Source organism: Callithrix jacchus, chromosome 6 (assembly GCF_049354715.1).
Source record: "Callithrix jacchus isolate 240 chromosome 6, calJac240_pri, whole genome shotgun sequence".
Lineage (NCBI taxonomy): Eukaryota > Metazoa > Chordata > Mammalia > Primates > Cebidae > Callithrix > Callithrix jacchus.
This window is the reverse complement of record NC_133507.1, coordinates 8,745,489-8,762,131: the sequence shown is the minus strand read 5'-3', so window position 1 is coordinate 8,762,131 and position 16,643 is coordinate 8,745,489. Positions and strand designations below refer to the sequence as shown.

At 42.2% G+C, this 16,643-nt stretch overlaps 1 protein-coding gene across 1 annotated transcript in view; it reads right to left on the bottom strand.

Moving 5' to 3' along the window:
• CHSY1 (chondroitin sulfate synthase 1) overlaps positions 1–16,643 on the bottom strand; it is a 72,336-nt gene that overhangs the window by 40,225 nt on the left and 15,468 nt on the right. Inside the window, exon 2 of the mRNA XM_002749084.7 lies at positions 15,707–16,202. Within this exon, the coding sequence (XP_002749130.2) occupies positions 15,707–16,202 (496 nt within the window). The remainder of the gene's footprint in view (positions 1–15,706; positions 16,203–16,643) is intronic.

The following is a 16,643-nucleotide window of genomic DNA, read 5'->3' as shown; positions in this document are numbered from 1 at the left end:
AAAAACACAAATAATTAGCCTGGTGTGGTGGCGGGTGCCTATAATCCCAGCCTCTAGGGAGGCTGAGGCGGGAGAATCGCTTGAACCCGGGAGGCAGAGGTTGCGGTGAGCTGAGATCACATCACTGCACTCTGGCCTAGGCGACAGAGCAAGACTCTGTCTCAAAAATAAATAAATAAATACATACATACATAAAAAAATAAACCTCTCCAAAAGTTAAATTTATGTTAAAACAGGCCAGGCATGGTGGCTCAGGCCAACAGAACCCTGAGGTGGGAGGACCGAGAGTTTGAGGCTGCACTGAGCTACGGTCATGCCAGTCAGGGTGACAGAGCAAGCCCTGTCTCAAAAACGAACATGTCTATGAGGTCCAACAGCTATCACTTGGATATTTTCTTATTCTTAAACATATGAGTATACTAAAAGTATCCCACCAAGTAAAGACATGTAAGAACCATCAACATTTTCCCTTTGTCAAAAATCCTCAACATTTCAACTTTATTGGTTCTTTGAAGAAAAATATTGGCGGTATTTACAATAAAAAGGCACAGCGCAGTATCATACAGAAAAAGAAAATGTGATCATTAGAGTTCAAGCTGCAGGCTCTAAAGTCAGCCCACTGGGATTAAAGCTCTCTATCTCTTTACAAGCAATACAACCTTGGATAATTTAAGTATCCCTGTTTTACGGAAGACTTAGAAGAACGCAGTTTAAACGGGGTTTCTCTCTGTACCAAAAGTATAAGGTATCCTTAAACTTCATCCACTTCCCAAAAATCTAGTTATTACAAAGGCTTAACTGAATCAATGTTCAATTATAACTGTCCCCTGAAATTAATGGTGATTTCTGCTTTCCAAGTTAAGTGTCTGCTTAGAAATCATATTGATCTACTGTAGGTATTACAAAAGCTTAGATCCCCAAGTGATCAACAGCATTCAGTCTCTTAAAAGTTGACAGACTGAAGACTGCAAAACAAAGGCTGAGGCCCTGGTACACGTCTATGCAGCTGGTAAATATATGAAGCAGCTTCAGGAGGATGCATCCAGTTCCACGGCAGGGAGGAGTGGATTATCTTTTTAAAAATAAACAAACCATACATTTTTAAATCAATATAAACAAACATCAAATGTCATGGTAAATAAAACCTCTACAACCACGGAGCCCACGCTCCACAGCTTACTTCTCCAAACACACCACTCAGCTCTGCCCAGGTGCTGACCACCCACCGTCTGTAGTCCACTAGTTCTCGGGCTGCCACTGAGGTTCATTATTTTCAAGTAACATCTCGTACACCAGTCATCAGCAGAGAAAAAATTTTCCCAGTTATGCCGGCACGTCTCCCATTCTTGTCCACTCATACCAGAGGATTCTTTTTAAACATAATACTCACTTTTGAGAAGAATCTCCCACATATCCACTTTCCAAACCAACTATTAATGTAATAAGTACCCAAATGGTGAGGCATTCAAGCATTCCAAGTGCAAACTAAGCAAATATAAATCAAAGTTTCCTCCTATTCAATTGGCTTCACCTGCTCAGTCTCCTCAGCTGGTGCCCCCTCATCTCTGACCTCTAACCCATGGGAGCCTCTAGGCTCAGCCCTCAGACCCTGCCTCTATCTCCCTAACCTGCCATGTGCTGTCATTTGTCCTCTGGTCTTAAACACCATCGATACACTGACAATGATATTTGTATATCAAGCCTCAACTTCCCCAGTCTTCCCCTTCACCAGGAACTCTATCCCTGAGTTCACTGGGAATTGAACTGCTCAGGCAACTTATCTCTCTCCCCACATCCTATCAGTTCTACCTGCAAAATTCTACCTTCCAACCACTTCTCATCACTCACCTGGTCCCAGCCACTTCCCCTCGCCTCTCCTGAGAGCTATCAGCACGCTTGCCAACCAACCTTCCTACTCCAACTCTGCAGCTGCTTCTCCATGCACCGAGCTGCAGGGCCCTCTGGAAACGGAGGCTCCTCTGCCCCAACCCTCCGGGCCCTCTCAGCTCAATGACTCTAATACCCAATGTTCTTATCACAGAAGGGGACAGGCCTTACAGGGCACTGCCTCTCTCACTCACATGCTCTAACAACTCAGCTTCCGTGTTTTCTTAGTTATGGACACATTCCACTGCCTCAGGGCCTCTACGCACCCCATTCCCTTCTGTCTGAACTGCTCAAAAGGTCCTTTCCCAGGTATGACCAGGGTTTGCCTCTCACTCTCCCAGCTGGACATCCATCAGTCTACTGCCTTATCATGCTTGTATTGCTTTGGACTCAGTGCCACCTGCCATTATTTATTTATCTCCTTATTTCCTGACATCTCCATAGAGAAACAAATGCATTGTGAGAACAGCTTTGCTGTGTTCACTGCAGCAGCCCCTATGTCATACAACAGGTATACAGACAGTTTTCAAAAAATATTGTATTAACAAGCCGGGTGTGGTGGCTCAGGCCTGTAATCCCAGCACTTGGGGAGGCCAAGGTGGGCAGATCACTTGGCGTCAGGAGTTAGAGAACAGCCTGGCCTGCATGGTAAAATCCTCTCTACTAAAAAAAAAAATTAGCCAGGTGTGCTGGCACATGCCTGTAATTCCAGCTACTCAGGATGCTGAGGCACGAGAATCTCTTGAACCCAGGAGGTGGAGGCTGCAGTGAACTGAGAATGCCCCACTGCATGCTACTCTGGGTGACAGACTGAGTCTCTCTCTCTCTCTCTCTCTCCATATATATATATAATTTTAAAAATTGAGTATGTTTATATTATCTGGGGTATTTCAATCTCCATGCTCATCTTACCCTAATAAAGTAATTAGAATTCTACATTATTACAGAATTAATACATAAACACCTAAAAAACACAGGCATTCCTCAAGTGGTAAAAATAAATGAAACCATACTCAACTTTCTGCCTTAAATAAACCACATCATTTAAAATAAAAATTGTGTCTTTAAAATCCGTGTATCTGTTGCAGGAGAAACGCACAAACATGTTAATATATGTGAAAGGAAAACTAGCACCTATAGGATTTTTCTGTCGTAGGGAACTTTTTGTTTTTTTAAAGAAAAGGCTGTGGAAATAAGTGCTCGACAGCAAAGAAAATAACTTTGTACTTTTTTTTCTTTTTTTCAGTTAATCCCTACAAGGGTTCAATGAGAGGAAACACAGAAGCCAAATACTAGAGGGTTAACCTAGATGACGTCACCAAGCCTGAGCGTTCCACTGCTGAGTGAATGCTGAAAGGTCCTTTCAGCCAGGGAAACATTTTGCTGTAATGGTACCATTACAAATTTTTTACAGTAATAACACAGCACATTATAAGCTTGCTCAACTGATAAGCTCTTTGTAAGGGTTAGAAGTCTGCAGCCCTCACACACAAAGACCTTTCTGTCTCAGCATTCCTAGAAGTCAATAAGCTAAAAATCACATCCCGCACAATATCCACTTAAGAGTCACAGAGGATCTAGTCTTCTACTGCTTTGCCCAGTTTCCCCTTGGCACAGAGAAGCCATCAGGATACAGATGCAGAGACAGCGACACCACTTTTGTGTCCAATTAGATCATCTCTTGGTTCTAGCCACTTTGTACTTCAAGACGATTTTAGACTTAAAGGAGAATTGTAAAGACGGCAAAGAGAGTTCCCACAGCTTTGCCCCACTTATTCTAATATTAACATCTCACTTAACTATGCTACACAGAACAAAACTAAGAAACTGATATATGTACACACTGTTACCTAAAGTGTAGACTTTATTCAGATTTCACCAGTTTTCCCCCTAATGTCCCTTTTGTCTTCCAACCTAGGGCCCCACAGCATATTTAGTAATCCCATCTCCTTGGTCACCACTAACCTGTGACAGTTTCCCTGTCTTTCCTTGTGACCCTGACACTTTTTTTTTTGTTTTGAGATAGTCTTGCTCTGTCACCCAGGCTGGAGTGCAGTGGGACAATCTTGGCTCACTGAAACCTCTGCCTCCTGGGCTCAAGCGATTCTCCTGCCTCGGCCTCCCGAGTAGCTGGGACTACAGGCACGTGCCACCACACCCGACTAATTTTCATGTTTTTAGTAGAGATGGGGTTTCACCATATTGGTCACGCTGGTCTTAAAATTCCTGACCTCGTGATCCACCCGCCTCAGCCTCCCAAAGTGCTGGGATTACAGGCATGAGCCACCGCACCCAGCCAACCTTGACACTTTTGAAGAACAATGGTCAGGTATTTTGTGGAAAGTCCCACACCTTGGGTTTGTCTGAAGATTTCTCCTGATTAAACTGGGGTTGTGGATTTGGGGAAGACTGCAGAGGTAAAGCGTCCTTCTCATGCCATCAGGCTAGGGGGTAACTGATACAAATGTGACTCACTTCTGTGATGTCACCGTGGTGTCCAGCAGATTCCCATTCTCCACTCCATTCAGCAGAACTGAGTCACTATGTCCCCCCACAGTCAAGAGGAGGGAAATTAAGCTCTCCACTTCCAGGAGGAAGATTATCAGACTTCAAAACGAGCGTTAAAACCACCACAGTCATTAACAAATACTTTGTTAACTACTTTCATTGTTTTTTAGATGAAGCTTTGTCCTGTGCCCAGGCTGGAGTGAAGTGGTGCAATCTCAGCTCACTTCAATCTCTGTCCCCAGGTTCAGGTGATTCTCCTGCCTCAGCCTCCTGAGCAGCTGGGATTATAGCCACGCACCACCACGCTGGCCTAATTTTTTGTACTTTTAGTAGAGACCGGGTTTCATCATGTTGGCCAGGCTGGTATCCATCTCCTGACCTCAGGTGATCCACCTGCCTCGGCCTCCCAGGGTGCTAGGATTACAGGGGTGAGCCACCACACCCAGCCAACTACTTTCTTTAAACTATAATTTGTTTGATAAATAAATTTAGAGTTACACTTCATGGTGACTAACAAAAGCTGAGGCTTAAGAAGGTTTATAACCAAGCCACATGAACATTTGTGAAATCAACTGCAGAAACAACAGATGTTTTAAAGTATCGTTTAGGTTTAGCTTTAAGGTGTTTGTCCGTTTAATCCCTGGCCCCAAAAGTTCTTTGTCTCCATCATCTCATCTAATACAGACTGTTTCCACACTGTGACTCGGGATTCGCTGCTGACCACTCATCTGCTCACTTTTCCAGTCACGGCCCTGTAAAGATGCTGCAGTCAACAACAGACCCTGTATACTGTGGTCCTGTAAGACGCCAACGCCTCATTTTTACTGTGCCTTTCACATGTTGAAATATGTTTAGATATGCAAACCCTTACCGCCGTGTTCCAGTTGCCTACAGCATTCAGCACAGTAACATGCTGTCCAGGTTACACCAAACAGCCTAGGCACGTTGGAGGCTGCACCGTCTCCGCTTGTGTAAGTGCCCTGATGATGTTTACACAACAAAACCACCCGAGGACATACTTCTCAGAATGTATCCCTGTCATTATCCGGATATACAACTCATTGCCAGGAGCATGGCTCAGAGGAGAAGAGAAGGGAAAAGAAGTAACCTGTCAAACATACGACTGGGGGCATTTGTGAGCCAAGTCTGGCTTCTCACCAGCCTGACTTTATAAAAGTTACTTACTGGAAAGACCAAAGTCCAATTCTTTTCTGTCCTCTAGGACCCAGGGCGAAATGGGATGACGTCAATTAACGAAAACCTAACTTCAGTTTTCACACATCCATAACATCACTAAACCATACGGCATGTTTTAAAAGCATCAATGGCAATGATGGTTATTAAACACTAGCAAGTGTAAGATTCACCAGGGGCCTGTCAATGCTGCAGATCACTGGAGTCCACATGCCAAGTCTGGGGTCCAGAAATTTGTCCACGATCACCTCAAGTGACTCTCCTGCAGACGGTGTGCCCCAGAACAACTCCCACCTGGTCTAAGACCCACCAGCAATGCTAATAGTTGATGTCCACACACCTCTAAATCTCACGCTTTACCTCCGCTTGTCCTATCCCAGATGACACCGGCGTAGCCAAACAACACCACCAGAGCCAGCTTTGCCTTTGTTCCCTCACCTGATCCTCTTTAAACACCAGAAAGTCTTATTAGTCCAATAAAGATGATTAAATATTAGAACTAAAGACTCAAAAGCTCTACTGCTGCCATCTTAAGACCTCTTAAAAATGTGCAAGGATGTTTTCCCAGCATCCTAATAAAGACATACCTGAGAAGGAAGAAAAAAATGTGCAAGATCCTTCATGATTGGAACAGTCCAGAAAGCCAGCCGCCTTTACAGAAGGGTGTGGCCCAGGCAATCAAGAGTGCCCCTACAGCTCCCCAACTCATCCTGCCTGCTCTAATTGTTCCAGGCACCCACCCTGCGCTTCCCCGGGTAGCTTACAGCATTCTGCCTTGGTGTGCAGTGGCGCAAGCACAACTCCCTGCACCCTCAACCTCCCAGGCTCAAGCCATCTTCCTGCCTTGCTTCCCAAGTGGCTAGGACCACAGGCGTGCAACAAAATGCCCAGCTATTTTTTTTGGCAGAGACGGGGTCTTATTTTGTTGCCCAGGCTGATCTTGAACTCCTGGGCTCAAGTGATTCTCCCACCTTGGTGCTGCGATTACAGGAGTGAACCACTGTCGAGCCTTGTTTTATTCTTATCTCAAAATGCTTTGAGATAAGCATTTTAAAAGGCAGATTACCAGGTGATATAGTTGGGTATTTGTCCCCACTCAAATCTCATGTTGAAATGTAATCCCCAGTGCTGGAGGTGGGGCCTGGTGAGAGGCGACTGGATCATGGGGGCGGATCCCTCATGAATGGTTTAGGCTTTGTTACTGTCCCCCTAACAGTGAGTTCTTTACAAGATCTGGTTGGTTAAACATGTGTGCCACCCCAACTCCCTTGCTCCCATTCTTGCCATGTGAGATGCCTGCTTTAAATAAAAGTTGCCAGGAAATTTAAATTAAAAAAAAAAAAAAAAAGAGATGCCTGCTGCCCCTTTGCCTTCCACCATGAGTAAAAGCTCCCTGAAGCCTCCCCAGGAGCCAAGCAGATACCTGTGCTATGTTTCCTGTACAGCCTATGGAAGGATGAGCCAATTAAACTTCTTTTCTTTATAAATTACCTAGTCTCTGGTACTTCCTTATAGCAGTGTGAGGACAAGCTAACTCATCAGTTCTATTATGGGACTGATGTGGTAAGAGCTGTGATCTCAATGTCTTCAACTGTATACAGGAAATGCCACTGTGCTATGCCTTAAGATAAAAAAATGATCCATCGATCCCACCTCCTGAAAATGTGCTAACAGGCCTCACAATCACAGGACTCTGATATACCAAATAGTAAAACCATTTCAGAGATGTTCATGTACTTGGAGAAGGTCTGTTTTGCCAAAAAAGAAAAAAACACAGATCCAAAGCAATTAACCCATCCATTTTAGGTAAACTATGATTGGTTCTGTCAAAATAGTCTTCCCTAAATTGTAAAAACAAAAACATGGGATTCCAAGACTACAGTGTTACTACAAATCATATTCAAGTATTTGTTTATATAGGTCAGAATCTATCCGGCAGTCTCAGGGAATGGGTTCTGAAGGGTTTTGCTTTTTAGATACTTGAAGATAGTTTCCAGTAGCCCTCCAGATTTCACAAGCACTCATCTGTCCCAAACACGAGCTATGATAATAAGTAATATGCATCATCTCAATTTATCCTTGGAACCCCCAAGGATAAACTGAGAATTTCATTTTTAAGGAAATTAAGGTTCAGGAGAGTCAGGTAACTCACTGCTCAGGACCACACAGCTAATGAAGAACTAAGCTAAATGAAGCCCCGTGATTTGAGCCATGCCTGTTTGTGTCGAAACCAATGTCCTCAGCATTCCCTGCCTCCCCTCAACTCTGCTGCTGTCTGGCTTCACCTTTCACCCTGCTCTGCCTTGTCATTCCATTCCAGTCACGCTGGCCACCATGCTATGTCCTAAAATACCACACATACTCCTCTGCACTGTCTGTCTCACGGCACCCCACCTTGCTCCACCAGCATATAGAAGACCAAGGTCTAGGCTTTCTGCACTGCTGTGTCCTTAGCTAGCACAGTCTCTTGCTAACAGACATCCAAAATTTATTTTTGAAATGAATGTATGTGAATATTGTAATCAAGTGGTTGAAGGTCTTTCTAATTTTTAGGGCATGATACCCTGACTTCTTAAACAGCGTATAAAGGGACACTCAGCATAATTCTTCTAATTATAAAAAGCCAAATTTAAGCTGTGGAGCTAAAGCCCCATAACGGATGCTCTCAGGTGACATCAGTGAAAATGGCAGAGTGAAGACTTCCAAAAATTCTGTCTGTCCTAAAAGTCAAGAGCAAAAATGGGCAGAGGCAACCTTTCAGGACTCTGGATATTAAAGATCTGCAGTCATCCAGACAACATTTAGAGAAGAAAAAGATGAAAATTTTGGTAACAGTAAGCTTTATGGCATTTTAATTTGCCCTATTTCCACCGTTTCCTACCCTAGCCTTGAAAAACAAGTCTACAATTATAGCAAAATCCAGCAGCCTGGAAGCCACTAGAGGGGTCAAAGAGGGGCTGGAGCGCCTTCAAAGCTGCATTCCCAAGGAACTGCCATTATCTCTGACCTATCTGGTAGTTCCCTGGAAGACCCTGCAATGTTGTCTTCATTTGACCTGACTCAGAATTTTCCTATTGCAAACAGCCTCTTGGAAGGGGAAAGCAGGCTGGTCAAAAACAATCACAGGCAATTGTTGAACACTGCACTGTCCAAGCAGATGGCTAACCATCAAGACAAAAAAAAAAAAAAAAGCTTAAAAAGAAAAGCAGGGAATAAGATGTGATATGGGGTTTTGAAAAACTTCACTATATTATTTATTATTCCTAGGAATCTACAAGGCCACATGCATGTGCGTGGGGGGGTGCATGAGCAGGTTCAGCAAAGATCCAAGAAGGCCCTAAGCTCTCTGCACAAGCAAGTTAAGTGCAGGTTCAGGCAGAGTTGTCAACTGCCTGGTGAGTGTTCAGGGCGAGCACCAACATGTACACGTAGCCCCTCAGCAAAAAGTCAGAAACTTTTTAGTTCCAGGAGTCTAAGGAAATCTCTGTCCAGTCATTAGCTAAGCACTAAGCAAATCATTTAGAGACTTCAGTGGCCACATACAAAAAGAACACACTCTACAGAACTGGTTCTGAAAAAGACACCAAACAAACAAGAAAAACCAGCAATAACATCTCTAAAGAAGGCATAGAATGTGATTTCAAGAGTTGCCACATTTAAATAACAATAAGTAAATGTCCGGTTTCCAAAGAAAATTATGAGCTATGCAAAAAAACAAGAAAGTATGGCCCATACCAAGGGGGAAAGAGCAGCCAATACAGAGACAGAAATTATTTGTATTTTTCAAGAGCCAAATAGAAATTATGGAGTTGAAAAGTACAATATCTGAAATGAGAACATCACAACAGATTTGAACAGGCAGAAGAAAGAATCCATGAATCTGAAAGTAGGCCACTGAAATTATCTAGTCCGAGAAAGAGAAAAAAAACAGGAGTAAAAATGAGTAGAACACAGCATGATGGGAGTTCCAAAGGAAAACAGAGAGAGAAACGGGCAGAAATACTCAAGAAATAATAACTGAAAAATCCCCAAATTGGATGAAAAACAAGCCACATATCCAAGAGACTCAACACTCCAAGTATGATAAACTCAAAGGGATCACCTAGACACATCCTAATCAAACTGCTGAAAGCCAAAGAGAACCTTAAGAGTAGCAAGAAAAGCAATTCATGACATACACAAGGTCCTCAGTAAGATTAACAACTGATTTCTTACCAGAAACCATGAACACCCAAAAGCCTCCATTCAAAGTGCTAAAAGAAAAAGATTAGCAACCAAGAATTCTATCCCCAACAAAGATGTCCTTCAAAAGTGAAGGAGAAACTAGGAAAAAAGTCAAGGTGAAATTAGGACATTCCAAGAGAAACAAAGAGAATTCATCTCTAGCAAAATTCCTCTATCAAAAATATTAAAGGAAGTCTTTCAAGTTTAAATAAAAGAACATTGTATAGTAACTTAAACTGACACGAATAAAAAGCCCAACAAGGGTAACTACATAGGTAAAAGAGGGTATAAATGTATTTTTTATTTGTAATTACTTTTTTCTCTGATCTGATTTGAAAGATAAGTACATAAAGCAATTATTATAAATCTGTGTTGACTGGCATACAACATATAAAGATGTAATTTGTTTGACAACAGCACAAAGAGAGGAGAAACCGAAGTATCCATGAGCAAATCTTGTGGTTACTATTGTTAAGTTGGTATTAATCCGAACTAAATTATCAGGTAAGGTGTTCATCCCCAGGGCAACTACTAAGAAAACTTTAAAAAATACTGTAAAAGAAATGACAAGGGAATTACAATGGCACACCAGGTAATAACCTATTTAACACAAAAAAAGGCAGTATTGGAGTAACGAAAGAACAAAGAAGACATGACATACAGAGAATAGCAAAATGGCAGACTAAGTCCTCCTCTATCAGTAATTATAGTAAATGCAAATTAATTAAGCACTCCAATTATTAGGCAAAATTGGCAGAATGAATTTTTTAAATGATCCAACTATATGCTGTCTTCATGAGAGAGACAATTCATATTCAATGACACAAGCAAGTTGAAAGTAAAAGAATGAAAAAAGATACACCATGCAAGTGGTAACGAAAAGACTGGAGTCATTATGTTAATATCAGACAAAACAGACTTAAGACAAAAATTGTTACTAAAGACCAAGAAGAAATTTTACAGTAAGTGTCTATCCATCAAGCAGATGTAACAAATATAAACATATACACATCCCTAAACACAGCTCTGAAATAAAAGGAGAAAAACCTGACCGAATTGAAGGAAGAAACAGACAATTCAACAATAATGTTAGAGACTTCAGACCAGGTGCGGTGGCTCATACCTATGATCCCAGCACTTTGGGAAGCTGAAGTAGACTGATCACTTGAGGCCAGGAGTTCAAGACCAGTCTGGTCAACATGGTGACACTCTGTCCCTAATAAAAACACAGATATTAGCTGGGCATGGTTGTGCACTCCTGTAATCCCAGGTACTCAGGAAACTGAGGCCTGAGAATTGCTTGAAACCAGGAGGCAGAGTTTGCAGTGAGCTGAGGTCACGCCATTGCACTCTAGCCTGGGTGACAAAGCTAGACTCTATCTCCCAATAGTAATAACGTTACAGATTTCAATCCCCCACTTTTGGTAATGGATAGAACATGCAGCATTAGTGCTCAGTCTCTGGAACATCTGTTCCAGCCACTGAGGGTCTGCCTGGTTCTCACGCCTGATAGGTTAATGGACAGCCTAAATGAGTGGAGAAGGAAATACTGTAACACAAACCATCTCCATGACAACTAACAGTCAAGAAAAATTATTTCTTCAAAAACCTCTCATGAGGTGATGGATGTGTTAACCTTCCTGATTTGATTATTATACAACATATACATGTATACATTAAACTATACCCCCACAAATATGTACAATTATAATGCGTCAATTAAAAAAAAACTTATTTCTTCTATTAGTAAAGGGAAAAATATCCCAGGCTTCTGATATATGGATGTTCAACATTCCTTTATAAGACAGTCCGACCAACAAGGAAGACTTTATCTTTTTACACATTTCGCTGCAAACTCCAGCTTCCCCTGATGATGTGCCTCCCTATAAAAAGAACGTTACCATTTCACCCTTCCCTGCACTGTTTTATATTTAAAATCAGTGTAACTGGGTTTCATATTTTTAATTTCTCTTCAACTGTTTCATGAACATATGGTCTTTGTCTCCTCAACTACTCTAAAGTCCTTGAGGGAGAAAAAGGCAGCCATTCATGTTTCAATCTTTTGCAGTTTTTCTCCAATTCAGAGGGCAGTTCCAGGCTCATTAATGAGCCCTTAACAAGTACTTGATAGCGAACTCAGAGCTTCATAACTGCATATTCTGGTGTGCGGGTGTAACATGAACAAGTTCCACCTGTGCCCAGGTAACAATCCTTCCAGGCCTAGGGTGTTTGAGGCTGGGGGGGGTGGGGGGGGTTGGGGTTGGGCAGCACCTAGGGCTTGGGGTAATAGCAGCCCTTGGAGGCAGGCTCCTCTGTGAGTGAATTGAGTCAATGTCATGAGGGAAAAAAGGCTGGGGAGCCTTGGGCTAAATGGCTGCCTAGAAACACTGCTGAAATAACTAGAAATAGCCTGAATGTCCATCAAAAAGACAAAGTTCTTTTATTTACCAAACGGGAAATCTTCTAAGATGCAGATAGTCGCTATTATGCTACCATTCATATAAATGGGGAGAGAAGCAGAAACTTAATTGCTGGTATATGACATGACACACAGGATACCTCCATAAGGAGGCACGGTGGGCTGACTCACAATGGAAGCTCAGGGGTTGGAGGCAGACGTAGAAAGACGTACTCCTATAAGCCCTTTGCACTTCTGAGCTTTGAGTCACGTGACAGGATTTCTTTGCTATTAAAAACAATTAACATATTAAAGTTGTCAAATCTACCTCTGCCTATCTCCAAATGTCATTAATAATGATTACTGTCTACACCTTCACCCCTAGTCAAACACATGAAAATAAAGGAGAGAAAGATCTGGGTCCCGGCTGCCTGCACGCAGTCTGTGAAAATCCACTGAGTTCTACACTTACACCTGTGCACTTTTCCATAGGTATAACACACATCAACTCAAAAGTTAAAGACAGAATGAACAGGTTACCTAAGTCAACTTTTTGTTCCCTCTTATTAATAGTGTAGTATTTCATATATTTGCCTAGATAAAATGAATTCCTATTTCAAATCTTTCAGTAATAATTCTCAAAAAAACCTCGCCTGAGTTGAGTCAATATTGCTGACACCACGTGGCTAGGGGGGACCGGGAGCTGAGCTCCTCTCAGCTCTTCTCCAGCCTCGAGGCCTACGCTCTCACCCTCCTGTGACTTTTCTGTGAATTTAACATTATTTCCAAACAAGGTTCTCAGCGCTGTTTATTAATAACCACCAAGAATCATGAAAACAAGTTCCGAAATGAAGCTGGACTTTGATTTTCACAGTTGTTCCTCACAAGTCATTTTAATTACCTAAGTGTTACCCCAAGGTATTACTTCTACTTGCCAAAAAAAAATTCTGCCTTCTGGCTGGGTTTATAAAAGGACAGAATAAGCGCCTTCCAAGCCTCAAAGCTTAACATAATTGTCTTTAACATAAGACTCCACCTCAATAATTTCCCATAATGTGAGCCTTAATGGGGAAACTAGATTTACAGGAAGTTAAGCAAAACTTCCTCATCCACACAAAGGATTAATCTTACCCGAGTGGTGAACACAATGATAAACCCGAATAACAACTTAGGTTAGAAGCACTTAAAGCCTTAAGAAAAGAGAAAAAAATAGAAATCAAAGGTCTAACAAGATGTTAAGTATTCCAATTGATGTAACTCTTAAAATTATAATAAAAAACTACATGTCAAAGGCAACACTTTAAACATATGAGAAAATATAGAGGAGAAAAAAATTTGTGACCTAAGGAAGGGAAGAGTTTCTTAAACAAGGCACAAAAGCATAACCTGTGAAGGCAAACGACGACGCATTAGCCTGCACTTAAGATTCACAATTCGTGGACGATAAAAATTCCACAATTAAGGTGAAAAGGTAAGTTCTACTCTGTGAAGAGATACTCTACCCACAATAAAGCACTTCAACAAAACCATAAGACAGACAACATTTCAGGAGAAATATGGGCCAAGACACAGGCAAGGCAGCGCACAGAAGAGAAAAAGAGAGCTCTGGGTACTGCAGGTGGGAGGGCCCTGTGGCACAAGTCCCTGTGGAGACGCCCGCAACACTGAGTCAAAGCTCTGTCACCACACAGCATTTAGAGAAGTGCAGAGTGGCTGGACAGGCTCGGTGGCTCACACCTGTAATCCCAGCACTTTGGGAGGCCAAGGCAGGTAGGATCACCTGAGGTCAGGAGTTCAAGACCAGCCTGGCCAGCATGGTGAAACCCTGTCTCTACTAAAAATACAAAAATTAACCAGGTACAGTGGCATCAAGCCTAAGAAGGGGCTCCAAGCGTCCAGACAGGATAATTCCAGGCACCCCTTCCTGGGCCATCAGAAACCTTTTCTGATTACATTATATCAGAGAAAAACCATCCCTGTAACGGCTTCCCACCCCCACAACCCCAAGATGACACTTGCTAACTGCATCTTGGCACTAATGCTAAACCAAGTTCTTGATCAAACTGAAGACACCGGCTCTGTTGGTGTCTGTCCAGCAGTATATAACAAGATCACCCTAAGACGTACTTTTAAAAATCCCTCCCAAAAGAAGGTCTATCTTTTATGATTCCAGCAAGAAAGCTGGCTTCTCAGAAATGATGATCAGGGAAAGTTCCAAACTATATGAGTGTTACATATTTTAACCATAAAGAAATGTGTCAAGGCTATAACTACTTAATTAGGATGGGGAAAATGCAGAAACATTGCCAGCTGTATTCTGCTTAAAGCACCGTGAAATCCTCAAACAGCTTTCCTCACTGCAAAAATCCGTGACAATAGAGAGAGAGATCCTGCAGGCCTAGTATGCCTTCCCCTGTGTGCTGGGTTTGGGGGGATAATGTAAGGCACACAGGGATTAAAGAGCTCACTCAAGACCACATTTAGAATTTAAAATGTATCTTTGTGACTTTATAATTAAAAATTACATGACCACACCCTGCATACTTGAAAATGTCCACTTCCCCAAAGTTCAAACAAAAAAATAAGTAAGAGTGATTAGCAGACATCTAAAATCAAGTCAAGGGGTAGACAAGTACTGGCAAGAATACTATTCTTTCACTCAAGTACATGCTTTAGAAAGTTAGTTCAGAGAAAAGCTAACAGTTGGTATCAGCAAGTGGATTCTTTTTCTTAGGCAAAAGATCCAGCAACTCCTTCTGATCCTCACAACTGCCAATAGTTTATCAACCTAAAGACAACACAACCTACATAACTTTTTTCACCCTAACTGATATCAGATCCTGCAAAGTGCAGGCAAAGGGAGCACATCGCCAATCACAACAGAGGCACGTCCAAAGCCAACTCATCTTCTCTAGAACAGCGACAGAGAAAACATCTACAAGCAGACTTCCTTCTGCAAATTTCATGTATGTGTCACGGTAACTCAGAAGCTGACATGACACCTATTCTGAAAGCAACAACTATTTGTAAACTCACAGACCATAATTATCTGAAGACTCAAGGTACACGACAAATGCAAAGCCAAATGCTAATGGTTTTTTTTACATCATTATTCCTTTTACACATTCAAAACATGTTAAGTTTCTAAACTATGTAGGTCATTATGACCAGATGAGAACAGCCAGGGCTTTGGGAAAACAAACAGGGAGATACCCGACACTCTTAGCGATCACATCTGTGGAATCAGCAAAAGTTAGACAAGATGATTTTCTGGATAATCAAGATAATATCACTGTGACCATCAGCAAGCCGTTATCTTTTCTTTACACCCCAAATGCCGTTATTATTTCTTTTAATCTAAGGCTAAAAATGTAGAATAATACCAACTTTAACCCTAGAAGAGAGTATCATCTCTAGTTTCCTATGACACACTCAGAACTAATGACAAAGTTGACAAAATTAAGCTTTTCCCATGGTAAAGAATTCTGTTCTTACCTCGTAAGACCAGACACACTGCACCCCTGCGAACCGGCGGACGCATCTTCCCACCTCCACGTCCTCATGGGTGGTGTACATTTCCCGGAGACACTTGCCAATGTGCGGCACCATCCTCCGAAGCACCTCCCGGCTCATGATCACGCCAGGCCCTCCCATGCAGAAGTTCTCACCAGGCTCCAGGGCCAGTTTTCCCATTTCTTCCGTGGTGCCCAGGCCTGTCTGCCCAAGGAAGAGGGGCTCGCTGCTATTCAGACTCCTCAGGAAATTCTCCAGACGCTCTCCCTTGATGTACACGTCATCGTCTGCTCTCATGAACCATTCATACTTGTCTAAGTAGTGGTCATGCATGTACTTGAGCATCATGAAAGACTTCTTCTGGGGGGGGTAGGAGTCGTCCACACCCCGTAGTGGCACTACTGGAATCGGTACAGATGTGTCGGAACCCTCACTCGAGAAGAATTCAACTTTCCCAGGAATTGTCTTGGACCACGTTCTGGAATTAAAATAAGTATCAGTCAGAGAATAGTTTATTCCAAGCTGATTTTCAGGAATTCACATACCTGCTCATTTTGTATCACCATGTTCAATGGGATGATAAAAAAGCTAGTTGGCCTGCTTGCTTCCTCTTAATGAAAACCCTGGTTACTGCAAAGTCTGATTTTCAAAAAATCCCCAACAAAAAATGATGAGTGTTAAAACTGTTTAGTTATGGCTGAAAACCAAACTGCCAGGGCACCAAGGTCTAGGTATACAGATTAATTCTGTGATATTATCAACTCCCTACCTACAAACTTCTCAGCTCTGTAAAACAAAAAAACAAAAATCACCTGGCTCACTCAAAAACATGGTCCCCAACTCATGGAGAGGACATCGGGAAAGACAGACACTTATCAGAATAATGAGACTAATGAGAATGATGGGACTTAATTCATTA